The 13,439-nt window shown below is 32.0% G+C and overlaps 1 protein-coding gene and 1 non-coding gene across 6 annotated transcripts; both read left to right on the forward strand.

The window, feature by feature from the left end:
- Nucleotides 1-755: 755 nt before the first annotated feature.
- Nucleotides 756-828, forward strand: TRNAK-CUU (transfer RNA lysine (anticodon CUU)). Its single transcript has one exon. It is a non-coding gene; the product is annotated as a tRNA-Lys (tRNA).
- Nucleotides 829-6,945: 6,117 nt separating this feature from the next.
- LOC137809977 (two-component response regulator-like APRR2) lies at nucleotides 6,946-13,439 on the forward strand. 5 transcript variants are annotated; one of them, XM_068611066.1, is made up of 13 exons: nucleotides 7,038-7,373; nucleotides 7,639-7,722; nucleotides 8,012-8,215; nucleotides 8,844-8,923; nucleotides 9,260-9,326; nucleotides 9,753-9,799; nucleotides 9,920-9,997; nucleotides 10,086-10,634; nucleotides 11,288-11,428; nucleotides 11,563-11,832; nucleotides 11,930-11,998; nucleotides 12,138-12,215; nucleotides 12,581-13,439. In XM_068611066.1, exons 3-13 carry the CDS (start codon nucleotides 8,086-8,088, stop codon nucleotides 12,752-12,754), a joined length of 1,683 nt encoding a protein of 560 aa, XP_068467167.1. In that variant the 5' UTR covers nucleotides 7,038-7,373; nucleotides 7,639-7,722; nucleotides 8,012-8,085; the 3' UTR covers nucleotides 12,755-13,439. The 5 variants fall into 5 exon arrangements, with proteins under 5 accessions (XP_068467166.1, XP_068467167.1, XP_068467164.1 ...); XM_068611067.1 differs by having other exon boundaries at nucleotides 7,143-7,373; nucleotides 7,639-7,913; XM_068611064.1 differs by having other exon boundaries at nucleotides 7,143-7,373; nucleotides 9,260-9,356.

Below are 13,439 nucleotides of genomic sequence, written 5' to 3' on the forward strand. Positions count from 1 at the left end.
TTTTCACTATAATTAGAAATAATTAGAAATGTATTGTTCAAATTAAAAAAAAATATATAGAGATGTAGGTGGAGGGTATGCAGAGGCAGAAAGAACCTTATTATACAACCCGTAATGTTTAAGAATTTGTTTTGTCATTATTCTTTTCACACATCTACACTCAAGCTACTCTTAATAATTTTAAATCTTCTTTCGTTAAAAACGAGGAACCTTCTTATATTTATATTTGTACTCTCCTTTTCACTCGTATATTTGTTTCTCTTTAATCAGCTCATAATTCAAGAGGTTTTCTTTTCTTAATTTTAGCCACCGTTCAATATCTAAACAAAATATTAAGCATAACACCATATTTGTACATCATTAATAAAACAATCTTCTATTAATTACATTATTCTTCTACACGTTTTTTATTCTACAACAACAAAAAACATAGTTGTGATTTTAAGCACCTTGCCTTTTCTCTCGTTTAATATTGTTTAAATATTTTACAGCAATATTAAAGAAGTACTGGATTAAATATACTTATGTAATGAAACGTGTATTTTAAAGCAAATAAAATATAATTATTTTTAAGCCAAGCCTGTTTTTTCAGCATAAGACTTGGTATGCTTCTTTGCAAGACTAATGAAAAATGTAAAAGTTAAGCAAAGTATTAAGCAAACATTATATTTTGAGTATAAAATTTCATTCGGATGTTACTAATTTGTGTAGTGAATGTGTAATTAAATAAGAAACTACAAATAACTTAAACAAAAGCCCGTCTAGCTCAGTTGGTAGAGCGCAAGGCTCTTAACCTTGTGGTCGTGGGTTCGAGCCCCACGGTGGGCGTTTTATATTTTTTTTTTATTTTTGGTTTTTCACAGTTTCACTTTAATTACACATGCATGGAGCTATGAGCTTTTAATTTTTTTTTTAGCTCTTTATTACTATCACTCAAATGAAATGAACATAGTTCTCAGTTTCAATTTATTACTACCTGTTTCGAATCTCAAATAGACGAACAACAATAAAAATACTTTTGTTTAAATGAACAAAATGAAGAAGAATGAACAAAATGAAGAAGAAAAACAGTGAAAGATTATTTTAAATTATTTCCACGAATGGAAAAAAGGTGGATGAAAATAAATTAATTAAATGGTTTTTTTATTATACTGATAAAAAAAATTATATTTTTCTATTTGGTATTTCTTTCTCTTGATAAAAATTGATTTACTATTCTTTCAAAATTTTGTATATTTTAAAAACGATAAAAATATTTTATATCGTAACCATTTTCAGGGTTAAAAAAAGAAAGAAACCAGTTTTCATGTTATAAAAAAATCTTCATTTCCCTTCTATTTTAACAATAAATAATTAGTGAAAATTAATTTCTCTCATCTCTTTCTTTCCTACTCGTAATATTTTTATTAAATTTTACCAATTACAGGAAATATACATATTAAAAAATGTATATATTTGTGTACTTCTTTTTCTCTTAATTAAACCATGTATTAAAGAGAATTTGATCTAACTATTGTAACCTATATGTAACCTATATAGCTTAAACATTTTGACACATATACTAATACGACACGGATACGGAGATACATATAATTTTTTAAAATGTAGGATACGGAGACACAAATCTATATATTATATAATTATAAATTATATAAATTCATAATAAATATTTAAATATTTATGTGTTTCAGTTTTTTTTTAGCAGACAAATATTTTTCATGACTAGTTCAAAAGGATTTGTTCCTTATTTTTATAATCATACTAAAAATTTATACAATAAATTTGAGTTTTTAGAAAATTAATGTGTTTTTTATTTTTAAAATTGTGTTAGAATCGTGTTAGAATCGTGTTAGAATTGTCAGAAATCAAACAAATACTTTTTAAATTGGACACTTATCCGATACGTGTCCTATGAGTGTCTTTCAATTATTGATGTATGATACGTGTGTCCGACACGAACACATTATTTAATAGATTGTAACTTTTAAATTATGACGTAAAACACATGAAAATATTAAAATTATAATCTTGTGTTATTTTTTTTTCCACGGTATTGAATCAACTTTAGTGGTTCAAAATCACACACATGGATATTATATATGTGTTATACTTGTATCACTTCCAATCACAGAAACATGTTAATTATATCTGTTATGACTCATCAATTCTATACCCAAAACCAGACTAATTTTATATTATATTCCCAACATAATGGACATGATGAGTATTGTGCAAATAATGAAAGGTTTGATATGTGGGATTATTTCCTAATCGAACCAAACAAAACTGAAACCAAACACAAGATTAAAAAAATATCTTCTGTTGGAAATGACAAATGTGGTTCTCAAGCAAAGTGGCAAAAGAAAAGAAGTTGAAATTATGAGCACAATGAAAAGCAGAAGGTAAAGATGTGGCAATAAATCAACCAAACAAACAAGGTTCTTTTGTTAAATTCATAATTGAACATGTGATTAATCATAACATGTTTACTGATAGTTGTTGGAGATCACACATCGACTAGAGATTAGAGCCTTTTTATTCTATATAAGTGGGTACAACCTTCAACCTCATGAGCCGGTTTTATGGGGTTGAGTTAGGCTTAAAGTCCACTTCTTAACATGGTATCAGAGTCATTTCGAGTCTATCCTAGTGAGTATTTGTGTTGGTAGTCTCGGCGTGAGGGATTGTGTTGGAGATCCCACATTGACTAGAGATTAGAGTCTTTCATTCTATATAAGTGGGTGCAACCCTCAACCTCATGAGTCGATTTTATGGGGTTGAGTTAGGCTTAAAGTCCACTTCTTAATAATGATAAAAATCATTATGCTGAAGGAAAAAGACTTGCTTAATAAGGCAGCATTTTGAATTGTGGGTGTTTTTGCAAATCCTGGTAGAAGTATCTGGGGTTTGAAAACAGTAAAAATGATTGAGGCATTGACAATGTTGAACAATGACAAGAGAGTGAGGAGCAGACAAAGATCTATGGTATGATCTTGTTTGTAGGACTTCCACTACCAACAAGATAAAAAGAAAACCATTGACTACACAACAAAGCCAAGCACTTTGTTTTCATGCACCATTGCAAACCGTGGGCGATGGTTTTGTTTCCTCAGTAGAACACTTTTCCAGCACAGTCTTTTGCTGTCATGTGTTGTCTTCATAAATATATACATTTTCACAATTCAGATAAATGTTTGCAGATTTTTATCTCTTCCCAACTTGTAAAAAAAACCAGCATTTTCTGTCTCTTTTTGCGACAGATGATAATCCAAATTTTATATGAAATAACAGAAGGTTCATTGTCGATGGAATAAATTAGTATTTAACCAATAAAAATAAGAGTTAAATATATATTTTTCGTTTTTATAATGTAATGTAAAATTATTTTTTTCATGGTTCAAGCTTTATATAATGCATTTGAAAATAATTAATATATGATTCAAATTTTAGACAATGTATATATCTCTAGTATGGAAATGATATGATTGGAATGTGTTATTTTGTATGTAAAATGATTATTAGTTTTTTTTTTCAAGATTAATGGGTTGATGAAATAAAATCTCAAATTGAATTAATTTTATATACAAAATGATCTATTTCAATCATTTGCATATTACAAGCACTTTTATGGTTTAGAATTTAAGGTTTAAGATTTATGATCTAATGTTTGTCTCGAGTATTAATTTTGTGTGTTATAGTAAAGGAACGAAAAATATATTTAACCCTATAAATAATAGAAAGATATCATTAAATTGTTTTAATATTTTCCATTGGATTTGGATGATAAAATTTATCAATTTGGGTGAAATTTATTTAATGTTTTTTCTCTCTTAATTTTTGAAGAGTCTGTAAGAATAAGAACTGTTTGAAAAATAGTATAAAAAAAAAGTATTATTAGAGTTTTTGAAAATAATACATATCTAGACAATAGAGAGTGACATGTTTTGAAATACCACTAAGTAAAGCACATCATGTGTTGGTCACTATTTATGAATTTCTTTCTTTTGGTTTTGTATGACAAGTACATGTGATATGACTATGTGACATGAATCTTTTCTCAAACAAGAAATACTCTTCAATCTTTGAATGGATTCTCATTGATTTTGAGAGCCTTTGTTATGAAAAAAATGTTGTCAAATGAGTTTTTAAACAAAGAATATTGAAATAGTAAAACTAAAGTTGCTACCATTTTTTCTTACTTGTTACAACTTATGAGTTACTTACAAACTTGTTGTGAGTGGTTGATATAATAACAAGTGGAGTGGAATCTAGTGCATTTGATTACTACAACTAGCTTACATTATAATTAACAATCTAACTTCATACACATGTTTAAGCAACTTACCAAGTACCAATTGTTCAATTACTAAAATGCCCTTCTTCTAAAATATGATTACCAAAATTGTAAACACTTCAATTTACATTAAATATTCCATAAAACATGTTTTTTTTTTATATTTACTTACCCCACTTCTTAATTAATGAGAACATAGAGAGATACCTTACCCCACTTCTTAATTAATGAAAAGATATATATAGATACCTAAAATACAAAATAATACTATCATATCTAAATAAAGATTTTACCAATGTTATGATATGATGATATGAAAAGAAATATAGAAAAATGATACACATAGAAATAATTGATTTCCATGAATCATTATTTTAAACATAATTGAAGAATTTACAAAATTGTTCAAACAACCAAATTTTAATTATGCATGTATATTATTCTATAGAATTGCTTATTAACATATTTGGTTCTCCTAAATGTAAGTTCATTTTACTTTCTTATTATTTTAAAAGTTTTTAATTGTGTCCTACTCTTGTATATATACTGACAATTTTATATAATTTTTTTTGTCAAATGGAAGAAAAAGCATTCAATTCTCTTACCTTAATTAGATAGAATAAGTTAAATTGCTATATTCTTTAAATAAAAAGACACAATTTTTTTTTATAAATAACTAATATACTCTAAAAATAATGGAACAAATTGTATTATTTAAAATATCATGTGAAGTGTTAGTATCAAAACAATGGGACAAATCATTAATACAAAAAAGCTATCAACTTCAAGATTGATTGCATGTGCACATGAGACTGAAGACTTTTTTACACTAATATTCTTACTACACCATAAGTGATTAGTTTTTATTGGAGTTGAAAAAAAAAAGTGTGGTGGTATTTTTATGGGGGAAAAGGAAACTCACTCTGAAATTTTACTTATGGATCACATGTGACAAAATATGATAACAAAACACTGTTAAGGAGGGTCAAAAGTCATATCAATTCTCTTTTTGCAATTATTGTTTCATTGATTTAGTAAAAAGTAATTAGCCATTATTGTCTTTTGAGGAGACCACTTTGCCCAGGCAAAATTATTCTCTCTTTTTTCACCTTTTTATAGTGTTGGTAATCAACACACACTTTAGATCAATGTGACTGCAACTAAAAGCTGTGAAACCTCATAACTAATACTAACTTTTTAGGTTTTTAACCAACAAATTACTCATATTACTTCCAACCTAATCATATTACTAAGATATATACTATGTTTTGTTTATTTCAAACTTTATTTCTTTGTGTTGATTCAAAATTTGGAAAAAAGTGATCAAATAAAAACAAATGAAAACACACATCTTTGAATCTTTAATGCAAATCAAATAGTTAAATAAGAAACTTGCATACTAGATTAACCTAACTTTAAAGTTTCACAAACCAACAAACATTCACTCCTAATTTTTATGGACTAAACTTTACTTATACATTTTGCATTTTGTGTACTTCTTTTTGCTATGAAAATTGACATTTTACCCTATTGTCATTTGGTTAACATATTTACCCAAGATTTTAACTTTCAGCTATCAAACCCTGCACAACAGGTTTGTTTTTGAGAGCTTACATAAAAAAAATTAAACAATATATGGTTCAATATTTACATGAAAAATTATCATATGACACTCACATTTTTCTTTTACTTTAACCTTTTCAATAATAAAATATTATATTTATTGAGTGTGAAAACAGAATCAATTAGACTGAGCTGACTAGACACCATGTTTTAGTGAGTGAACTTAATTATTATGTCCTCTCCATATAATCTCTATTTAAGAGATCGTTGTGTTTGTAATAAAACATAATGAAAACCTAATTAGTTGTCAGTGAACGTAAGTTGCACATTGGGGACAGAACCAAGTTAATTCCTGTGTTGTTTATTTTCTACCGTTGATTCGTGGTTGTGTGTTGATTTCGCGTGCGTTTTTTCCATCAATATTTAACTAATAAAAATAAATATAAACAATTTTTTAAATAAAATAATTAAATTTTTAGTTGTCAAAAATGGAAGTATAAAAAAATATGATGGGAAAGTATCATCATCTTGTTTACATCCACATCCTAGCATTATAGCTTCAGTAACTGCAACATGCTCCAGTACTTGTGTATTTGTACCATACTTCCAAAAGAGTGTTACAGTTTGTACAAGTGAATGAACAATTTTACATCTAACAACTGCCCATATTTGTTTATAATTTTGGTACTATAAGCTCTTTTTTGGGACAGAAAAAAATTAACATTCTTATCCACCCTTGCTTAAGCATTTTTTCATATATTTTTCAGCAATTTCTAATTGTTGGTACACGTTATAATGATAAACTGTACTACATCTTACCAATTGCAGTGTACTCTGGAAGTGCTATATTATGAAATTATACATTGGTATTTCGTTTATTTATGTTTTTAAGATAAATATGTACTAAAACCACAAGAAAAAAGGCCGATATAATTCAATTTAATTAGATTTTTCAACAATTGCTTTTATCAGTAAAATCTGTAGCATCAATAGCTGAAACAAGACAATGAAAAAATGTATGATTATGTCATGATGACTCAAGACAGAAAGAAGTAAAAAGACAAAGTTCATTGTACAGGAACAAAGTGTTTGGACGTCCAAGAGAAATAAAATATTGAGATCCATAGCAAATAATAATAAATTATGAAATTTTATACAGTAGAAGACAATGTGTTTATTTGCAATTCAAGTTACAGAAAATAGCAGGTAAGATTTTGACAGAGGAAGTGGTAAAAAAATGAGGGTAGATTTGGAATATGAGTCTTGAAGTTGTGGCAGAATAGCTGATTGACTCCTTTTCTGCAGTATTATGTGGTTCTTAAGGATCGATGGCAACTGTTCAGTTTTCACACAGACACCCTTCAACGACCGTAGTTAAACCTCCTTAATCACTTTCCTTCACCCTCTCCTTGACTTGTCCTCTCTCTGTTTGCTTTCTTTGTCTTCAATGAGATAGTAGGAGAAAGAGCACAACTTTGGTTGAAGGAGTTAGTGGGGCATTTTTCTTTCAGCCAAGGTAGTAGGAAAAGAAAAGTCTTTGGAAAGAACCACTTTCCGTGTGCATGTTGATCCTCATTGATTCATGTGTTCATTTTGGAGAATTCAACTGTTTTGGTTTGGTTTAGTTTTGTTTGGCTTTCTCTTTGCCTTTTTAGATTATAATATGTGCATGGCATGACATGTTTGCCACTTTGGGTTGTTTTGTTTATTTCTTTTCTGGGTTGGTTCACGGTTTTGTGTTGCTGTCTGACCCGGTTTCTTGTCATGTTTTGCTATGATAGTTGGAGATCTTGCCGGTGTCTTTGTCTGTTTACTGTTCTGGGACGGTTTCCTTTCATTTGCAAATGAGATCTTTGCATTTTATGGTATGAAGTGAAGGTTTTATTTTCTTTTGGAGGAAATGTGCTGAAAACTGAGAAGGAATCTTCTCTTTTTTCTAATTAAGAGTTGTTTTATGAGCGATCAGAGCTTGTGATTCTCAAACTGAACTTTGCTATGGTTTTAACTTCTGACTATGTCTTGTTAGCATTCCACATTTTTTAAAGTTTTTTTCCATGTGAGCTAATTCTTTCTGTGGAGTTTTGCTTCTCTTTCCCGTTGCTTTTCTGTGTCCCGTGAAACAAATTCAAGCTTGTGATCTAATGGATCTTGCAGAAGGGATTCTATGTTCATAGTCAATATTGATCTGTTACATCAGTAGGGAACCGAGTGACGATGCCAAACCAGCTATGGTTTGCACTGCCAATGATTTACAAGGATGGAAAGATTTTCCAAAGGGACTCAGGGTTCTTGTACTTGACGGAGATAGAAGTTCTGCTGCTGAGATAGGAGAACAGCTTCAGGCCATGGACTATAATGGTGAGACTTTTTGGATCCCTTTATTTTATTTTTGGTATGTTTCACTTCCTCATCTTCCTGAAACTTTGGCATGGCTAATCTCACTTTCCTTAATTAGTGGGTAAAGTTGGTCCCCATTTTGTAGAATGGCATCTTGTAAAGCGGCACTGCTTTAGATAGCCCTTATTTGGTTCTTTGGGAAATTGTGGAATGAGATTTTATTTCATTGAAGGTTTGAAATATTTCTAGATTTTGCCCTTCTTTCTTGATGCTTGATGTTAGCACATGTGGTATTTCTCTAGATGGTTTATTAAGGTTCAAAGCTTTTCATTTGCGCTTTAGACTATATGCCCCCAAGTGTTCTGAAGGCAGGAAGTGGTCCAAATTCTAAAGGTATTGAGGATAAAAGAATGGTCTGCTATGTCTGACTTTATCAACGAATGAATCTATTCTAATTTTAGTGGTGCATTTGGATTTTGATGGACTTCTAATTTCCAAGAGAATATGAATCAGTTGACACCAACCTAATTATAATTTGACTGACATATAATTAAATTCAAAGCATTCTTTTCATCCACTACCACACCCTTCCTTGTACATTCTTGTTATTCCTTTAGTTTCTTAAGCAAACCTGAAAATTTCTGCACAGTTTCTATCTTCTATGACGAGAATGAAGCTTTGTCAGCAATATCGAGTAGTCCTGAAGGCTTCCATGTTGCCATAGTGGAGGTAATGAACTTTTATTTTCAGTATAAACGATGAATCATTATGTTATAGTTGTAAAATTTGAACAAAAAGTAAACAAAAAAAGGATGTTGTCTAGTATGCTAGTTTAGAATGAGGTGAATATGGAAAAGTTGGTAGTTCTCTTGCATAATGGTTAGGTGATTCCAAACATAATTTATCACCTTGTGCATTTTGCTCTAATAATATCTTGGCACTGTTTGTCTCACTTTGGTCATGTCTATATCTTAAACTTGTAATTGATCCTTTTTACATTGTTAAAATAATTTAGCCTTTGATGATGTGATGATCTGTAACCACTGGCATTGATCTGAATTGTAGGTGAGTACAAGCAGTAGCCTTGGAGGTTTCAAATTTCTTGAGAATGCAAAGGACTTGCCTACCATTAGTAAGCACAAATACAAGCCTGACTCTGCTGGTTAATCTCTTGTATTTTTTATCATCAACAATTCCATTTTTATGGTGTTTACAGTCAACCGTCTAATCTGAAGTCAGCTCAAATTTATTTCCTAAAAAGGAAAATTATTGTTTCTCGCAAAACCAATTTTATTTGTCACTTATTAGAGTAATAGCAATTCTTTTTACTTAATCTCTATTTTCTCTTTTGCTTGTGTTGTGATTGTTGCTTGCTTTGGTTTTGTACGATATAACAACTTCTTTTCTTCCTTTAAGCTTTAAACAATTGAAATGGATGAATGATCTACGAGGAAGCATGACAATGGGAATATGAGAAAAAAGTTTTCTTTAAGGCTGTCTTGTGCTTGCTTTAAATTTTCTAACCAATGATACTTCTTACTTACAATTCTTCATGCAGTGACTTCAAAGAACCAGTGCCTGAACACCACAATGAAGTGCATTGCGGTAAGATTTTGGTTTATTTGCCCTTAGTAAAGTATATGTGGATTAATATTTGATTGTATAACACACTCATGGTTGTTGATGCATACCACTTTAATCTGTGACTATTTTGTTCTTTTTAAGCTTGGTGCCGTTGAGTTCCTCAGTAAACCACTATCTGAGGACAAGCTCCAAAATATTTGGCAGCATGTTGTTCACAAGGTTTGTCGGCATTGGCAACATTATGATGACATTTATTGTTAGAATACAATGAATAAAGTAGTTTTTAATGTGGTTAAATTTCATGCAGGCATTTAATGCTGGGGCAAATGGTCTGTCTGAATCACTAAAACCTGTCAAAGAATCTTTAGAATCGGTGCTGCATCTCCAAACAGGCAATGAACAAGATAAAACTCATAAAAGGACGATGTCAATTGATTTAGAGAATGTGTCCAAGTTTGGTGATGATGACAAAGAGCAATCTGTGTGTGATAAATATCCGGCTCCTTCAACCCCACAATTGAAACATGGAACACGTTTATTGGATGATGGAGATTGCCATGAGCAGACTAATTTCTCAACAGAAAAAGAAAGTGGGGAACATGATGGGGAGTGCAAATCAGTCGAAGCTTCATGTGAGAATCTGAATGCTGAAAGTTCTCCTCAACCAACTGAACCTGAGGAGACTCTGATTAAGGAGGAAGAGGATTTTGCCAATGGTTCCAAGGGCGAGAGAGCTGTTTCACCGAATCTACACAATGAAAAGTTTCTCACCAATGCAGATGGTCATACATCTTCAAAAAAGACCGGAGTACTTCATGATTCATGTGAGATTAAAGCTAATAGGAAGAAGATGAAAGTAAGCTGAATCAGAACTACTAGTTATTTTTATCATATGCACATTTATATGATGTAAACTTCTCCCATAATTTGGAAATACCAACATTAACACTAACACTACTCTGCTCTTCATTCTTGCCCTATAACATTTTCTTACACATGCTCATATAGTTTGGCACATGTAACTACGAATTATTTCAAAATTTTGTTTAACCTGTCAATGTTTCCAACATGTTGTATCTGCATGCTTTGAATTATTGAAGAAAACATTGTACCAGACATTATGAAATATTAAGTGCTCCATGTTTGTCAATCTGAGAAGGGACACTTCCAATGGGATTTCCTACTGAAATAGCTTGATAGAATAGCATGGCTCTTATCATGACCTCTATTCCCTGTATGCTGTTTTAAATAGAATGTGTTGCCTGTTTAGGACAAAATTATGGAGCTTGGATCTGTAGTTGATGATCTACATACCCATAATAATTATAGAACTTGAACATGGCAGTTATTGAACTTATTAAATGTTTCAACTGCATCTTATCCATGATCACTGTTATTTCACCTGAAACACTTGGATCTGCTGTCAACATAACCATTTTTACGGTTGTGCAAATGATCTCCTTGTACAATTATCTAAAAACAGTTATTATACATGGTTTTTTGATTCAGGTAGACTGGACGCCCGAGCTGCATAAAAAATTTGTAAAGGCTGTCGAACAACTAGGTATTGATCAAGCCATTCCTTCTAGAATATTGGAGATAATGAAAGTGGAAGGTTTGACAAGGCACAATGTGGCAAGCCATCTTCAGGTCCTTATTTTACTTCTGGCTATAGTTTTGATCTCAAAGCTGCAAGATAAAATGACTGTTTTATTTTCAAAATCTTTCTGGTAGTAAAGAAAAAGCATATAGGTAAGATAAAGTAACAACTTTATGTTGAACAGAAATATAGAATACACAAGAGACAAAGTGCACCTGGGGAAGAAGATAGAAAATGGCATAATCAAAGAGATGCAATGCAAAGGAGCTTTTATCTGCAGAGACCAATCATGGCCTACCCTTCCTATCATTCTAATCAAACCCTTTCTCCAGCTCCTATATATCCTATGTGGGGACAACCTGGAAGTCAAATGGCTGGCGTACAGATGTGGGGCTCTCCTGCATACCCCTTGTGGCATCCTACAGAAAGTTGGAACTGGAAGCCTTATCCGGGGGTAATCTTTTTATTTGGAATGAAATCAAATATGCTTTTTTGGTATGTTATGCAGAAATTATGTATGCAGTTTGATATGTGGTGACTTGATGTTTCAGATGCACGTGGATGCTTGGGGATGCCCATTGTTCCCACCTCCTCAAGCTCCTGGTTTTCCCTACAATCAAGTAAGTTTCAACAACTTAATTTGACTCCGTTTCAATGCTATTTGTATATGTAATATACCCACATGCGCGTAATCTACCCTTGTAGTAGTTAAATTATTTGTCAAAGTGATGTTAATCTGATATTCTCATGAAACTGCAGAATATACCTGGATTGCACACACCTAAAGCAGTGGATTATAGATTCGGCATGCCACGCAGTTCCTTTGAGCATCATCCGGTAATGCAGTACTTTCCTTCCACAAAATCATCATGAAATTTTTCTCTAGTTGAGAAATAATAAGAATTGCTATACCGAGAAAGGTATACAGATGAGTGAATCTATCAAATATTTTGTATCAAGTGTGCATTCAGATAACCACAAATCTATTTATCTAAGTACTTTGTGGGGTGCTAGATGCATTTATTGGATTTGATATGAAGCGATGTTCTTCTAGTGCTCAATGACATGGTTACTCCCTTGTTCTAATTGAATTTGTATGGCAATGTGCCATTTCTTAATGGACTTGCGTAATGTTTTGACTTTTGAACGTACAATGAGATGTTCCTGATACAGTGTGTTCTTCCATGCATGCATGCATGCAGGCAGAGGAGGTGGTAGACAAGGTGGTGAAAGAAGCAATTAACAAGCCATGGCTGCCATTGCCCTTGGGACTCAAAGCTCCTTGCACGGATAGTGTGTTGGCTGAGCTCTCCAAACAAGGCATATCCAGCATCCCTCTTGGCAACAAGGGTTCTTCTGCTCCAAAACCCTGCTGAAGTCTACCAATGACCCCACCACCGACTCCTACAGAGTAGAGGCTTTGATGATGATGATGATGGGGCTGGCCAGCCACTCACATGTCAACTCCCTGTTGAGTCTTGTAGTTATTTTGTTTCTCAAAATTCCCTCTCAGGTTGCAACCACAGTGGTAGATATGGCTGGAAGTTGGGACCATTTACCCCACTGCTACACCAACCACTCATGCTGTCTCTTCTTAAGCTGCTCATTGTTAATGGTTGATATGGTATGACATGATATCAGGTACGGTCATACAACACCATGATGCAGCACAAATGGACAATGCATTGATCCTATTCATCCCACTTGCCAAAACACAAAACTAAAATACTAAAAAAAAGGTTAAGGTATTCAGCACTCAGCAGTTTTATGGCTCCATTTGTTGAAGCTTTGCACAAAATGTTGAGGCTCAAAATAGTAGCTGATGATTTGGGGGGTTGTAAGTGACCACTTTGGGGTCCATGTAAAATTGAATGACAGGATTTGGGGTCTTTGGTGCTGTTGAGATGGGGCCTAGTTGAGGTGTATAATAATAATAATAATAATGGAAAAGGGTAGTGAGGATAATGTTGTGAATAAAGATGAGTCCAGGCTTTGGTGGATGCTAATTCTTCCTTCCCAATTCAATTTATTCAGTCAGCTGTTTCAATTTAGTTCACATAA

This window comes from Phaseolus vulgaris, chromosome 2 (assembly GCF_000499845.2).
Source record: "Phaseolus vulgaris cultivar G19833 chromosome 2, P. vulgaris v2.0, whole genome shotgun sequence".
NCBI lineage: Eukaryota > Viridiplantae > Streptophyta > Magnoliopsida > Fabales > Fabaceae > Phaseolus > Phaseolus vulgaris.

Bases quoted from the DNA above. Each gene is read 5' to 3' on its own strand.
- LOC137809977 (XM_068611063.1), top strand. From the start codon at position 8,086: ATGGTTTGCACTGCCAATGATTTACAAGGATGGAAAGATTTTCCAAAG. The intron at 9,800-9,919 runs GTAAGATTTTGG...GTTCTTTTTAAG, and splicing joins CCACAATGAAGTGCATTGCG to CTTGGTGCCGTTGAGTTCCT. The intron at 12,216-12,580 runs GTAATGCAGTAC...GCATGCATGCAG, and splicing joins GTTCCTTTGAGCATCATCCG to GCAGAGGAGGTGGTAGACAA.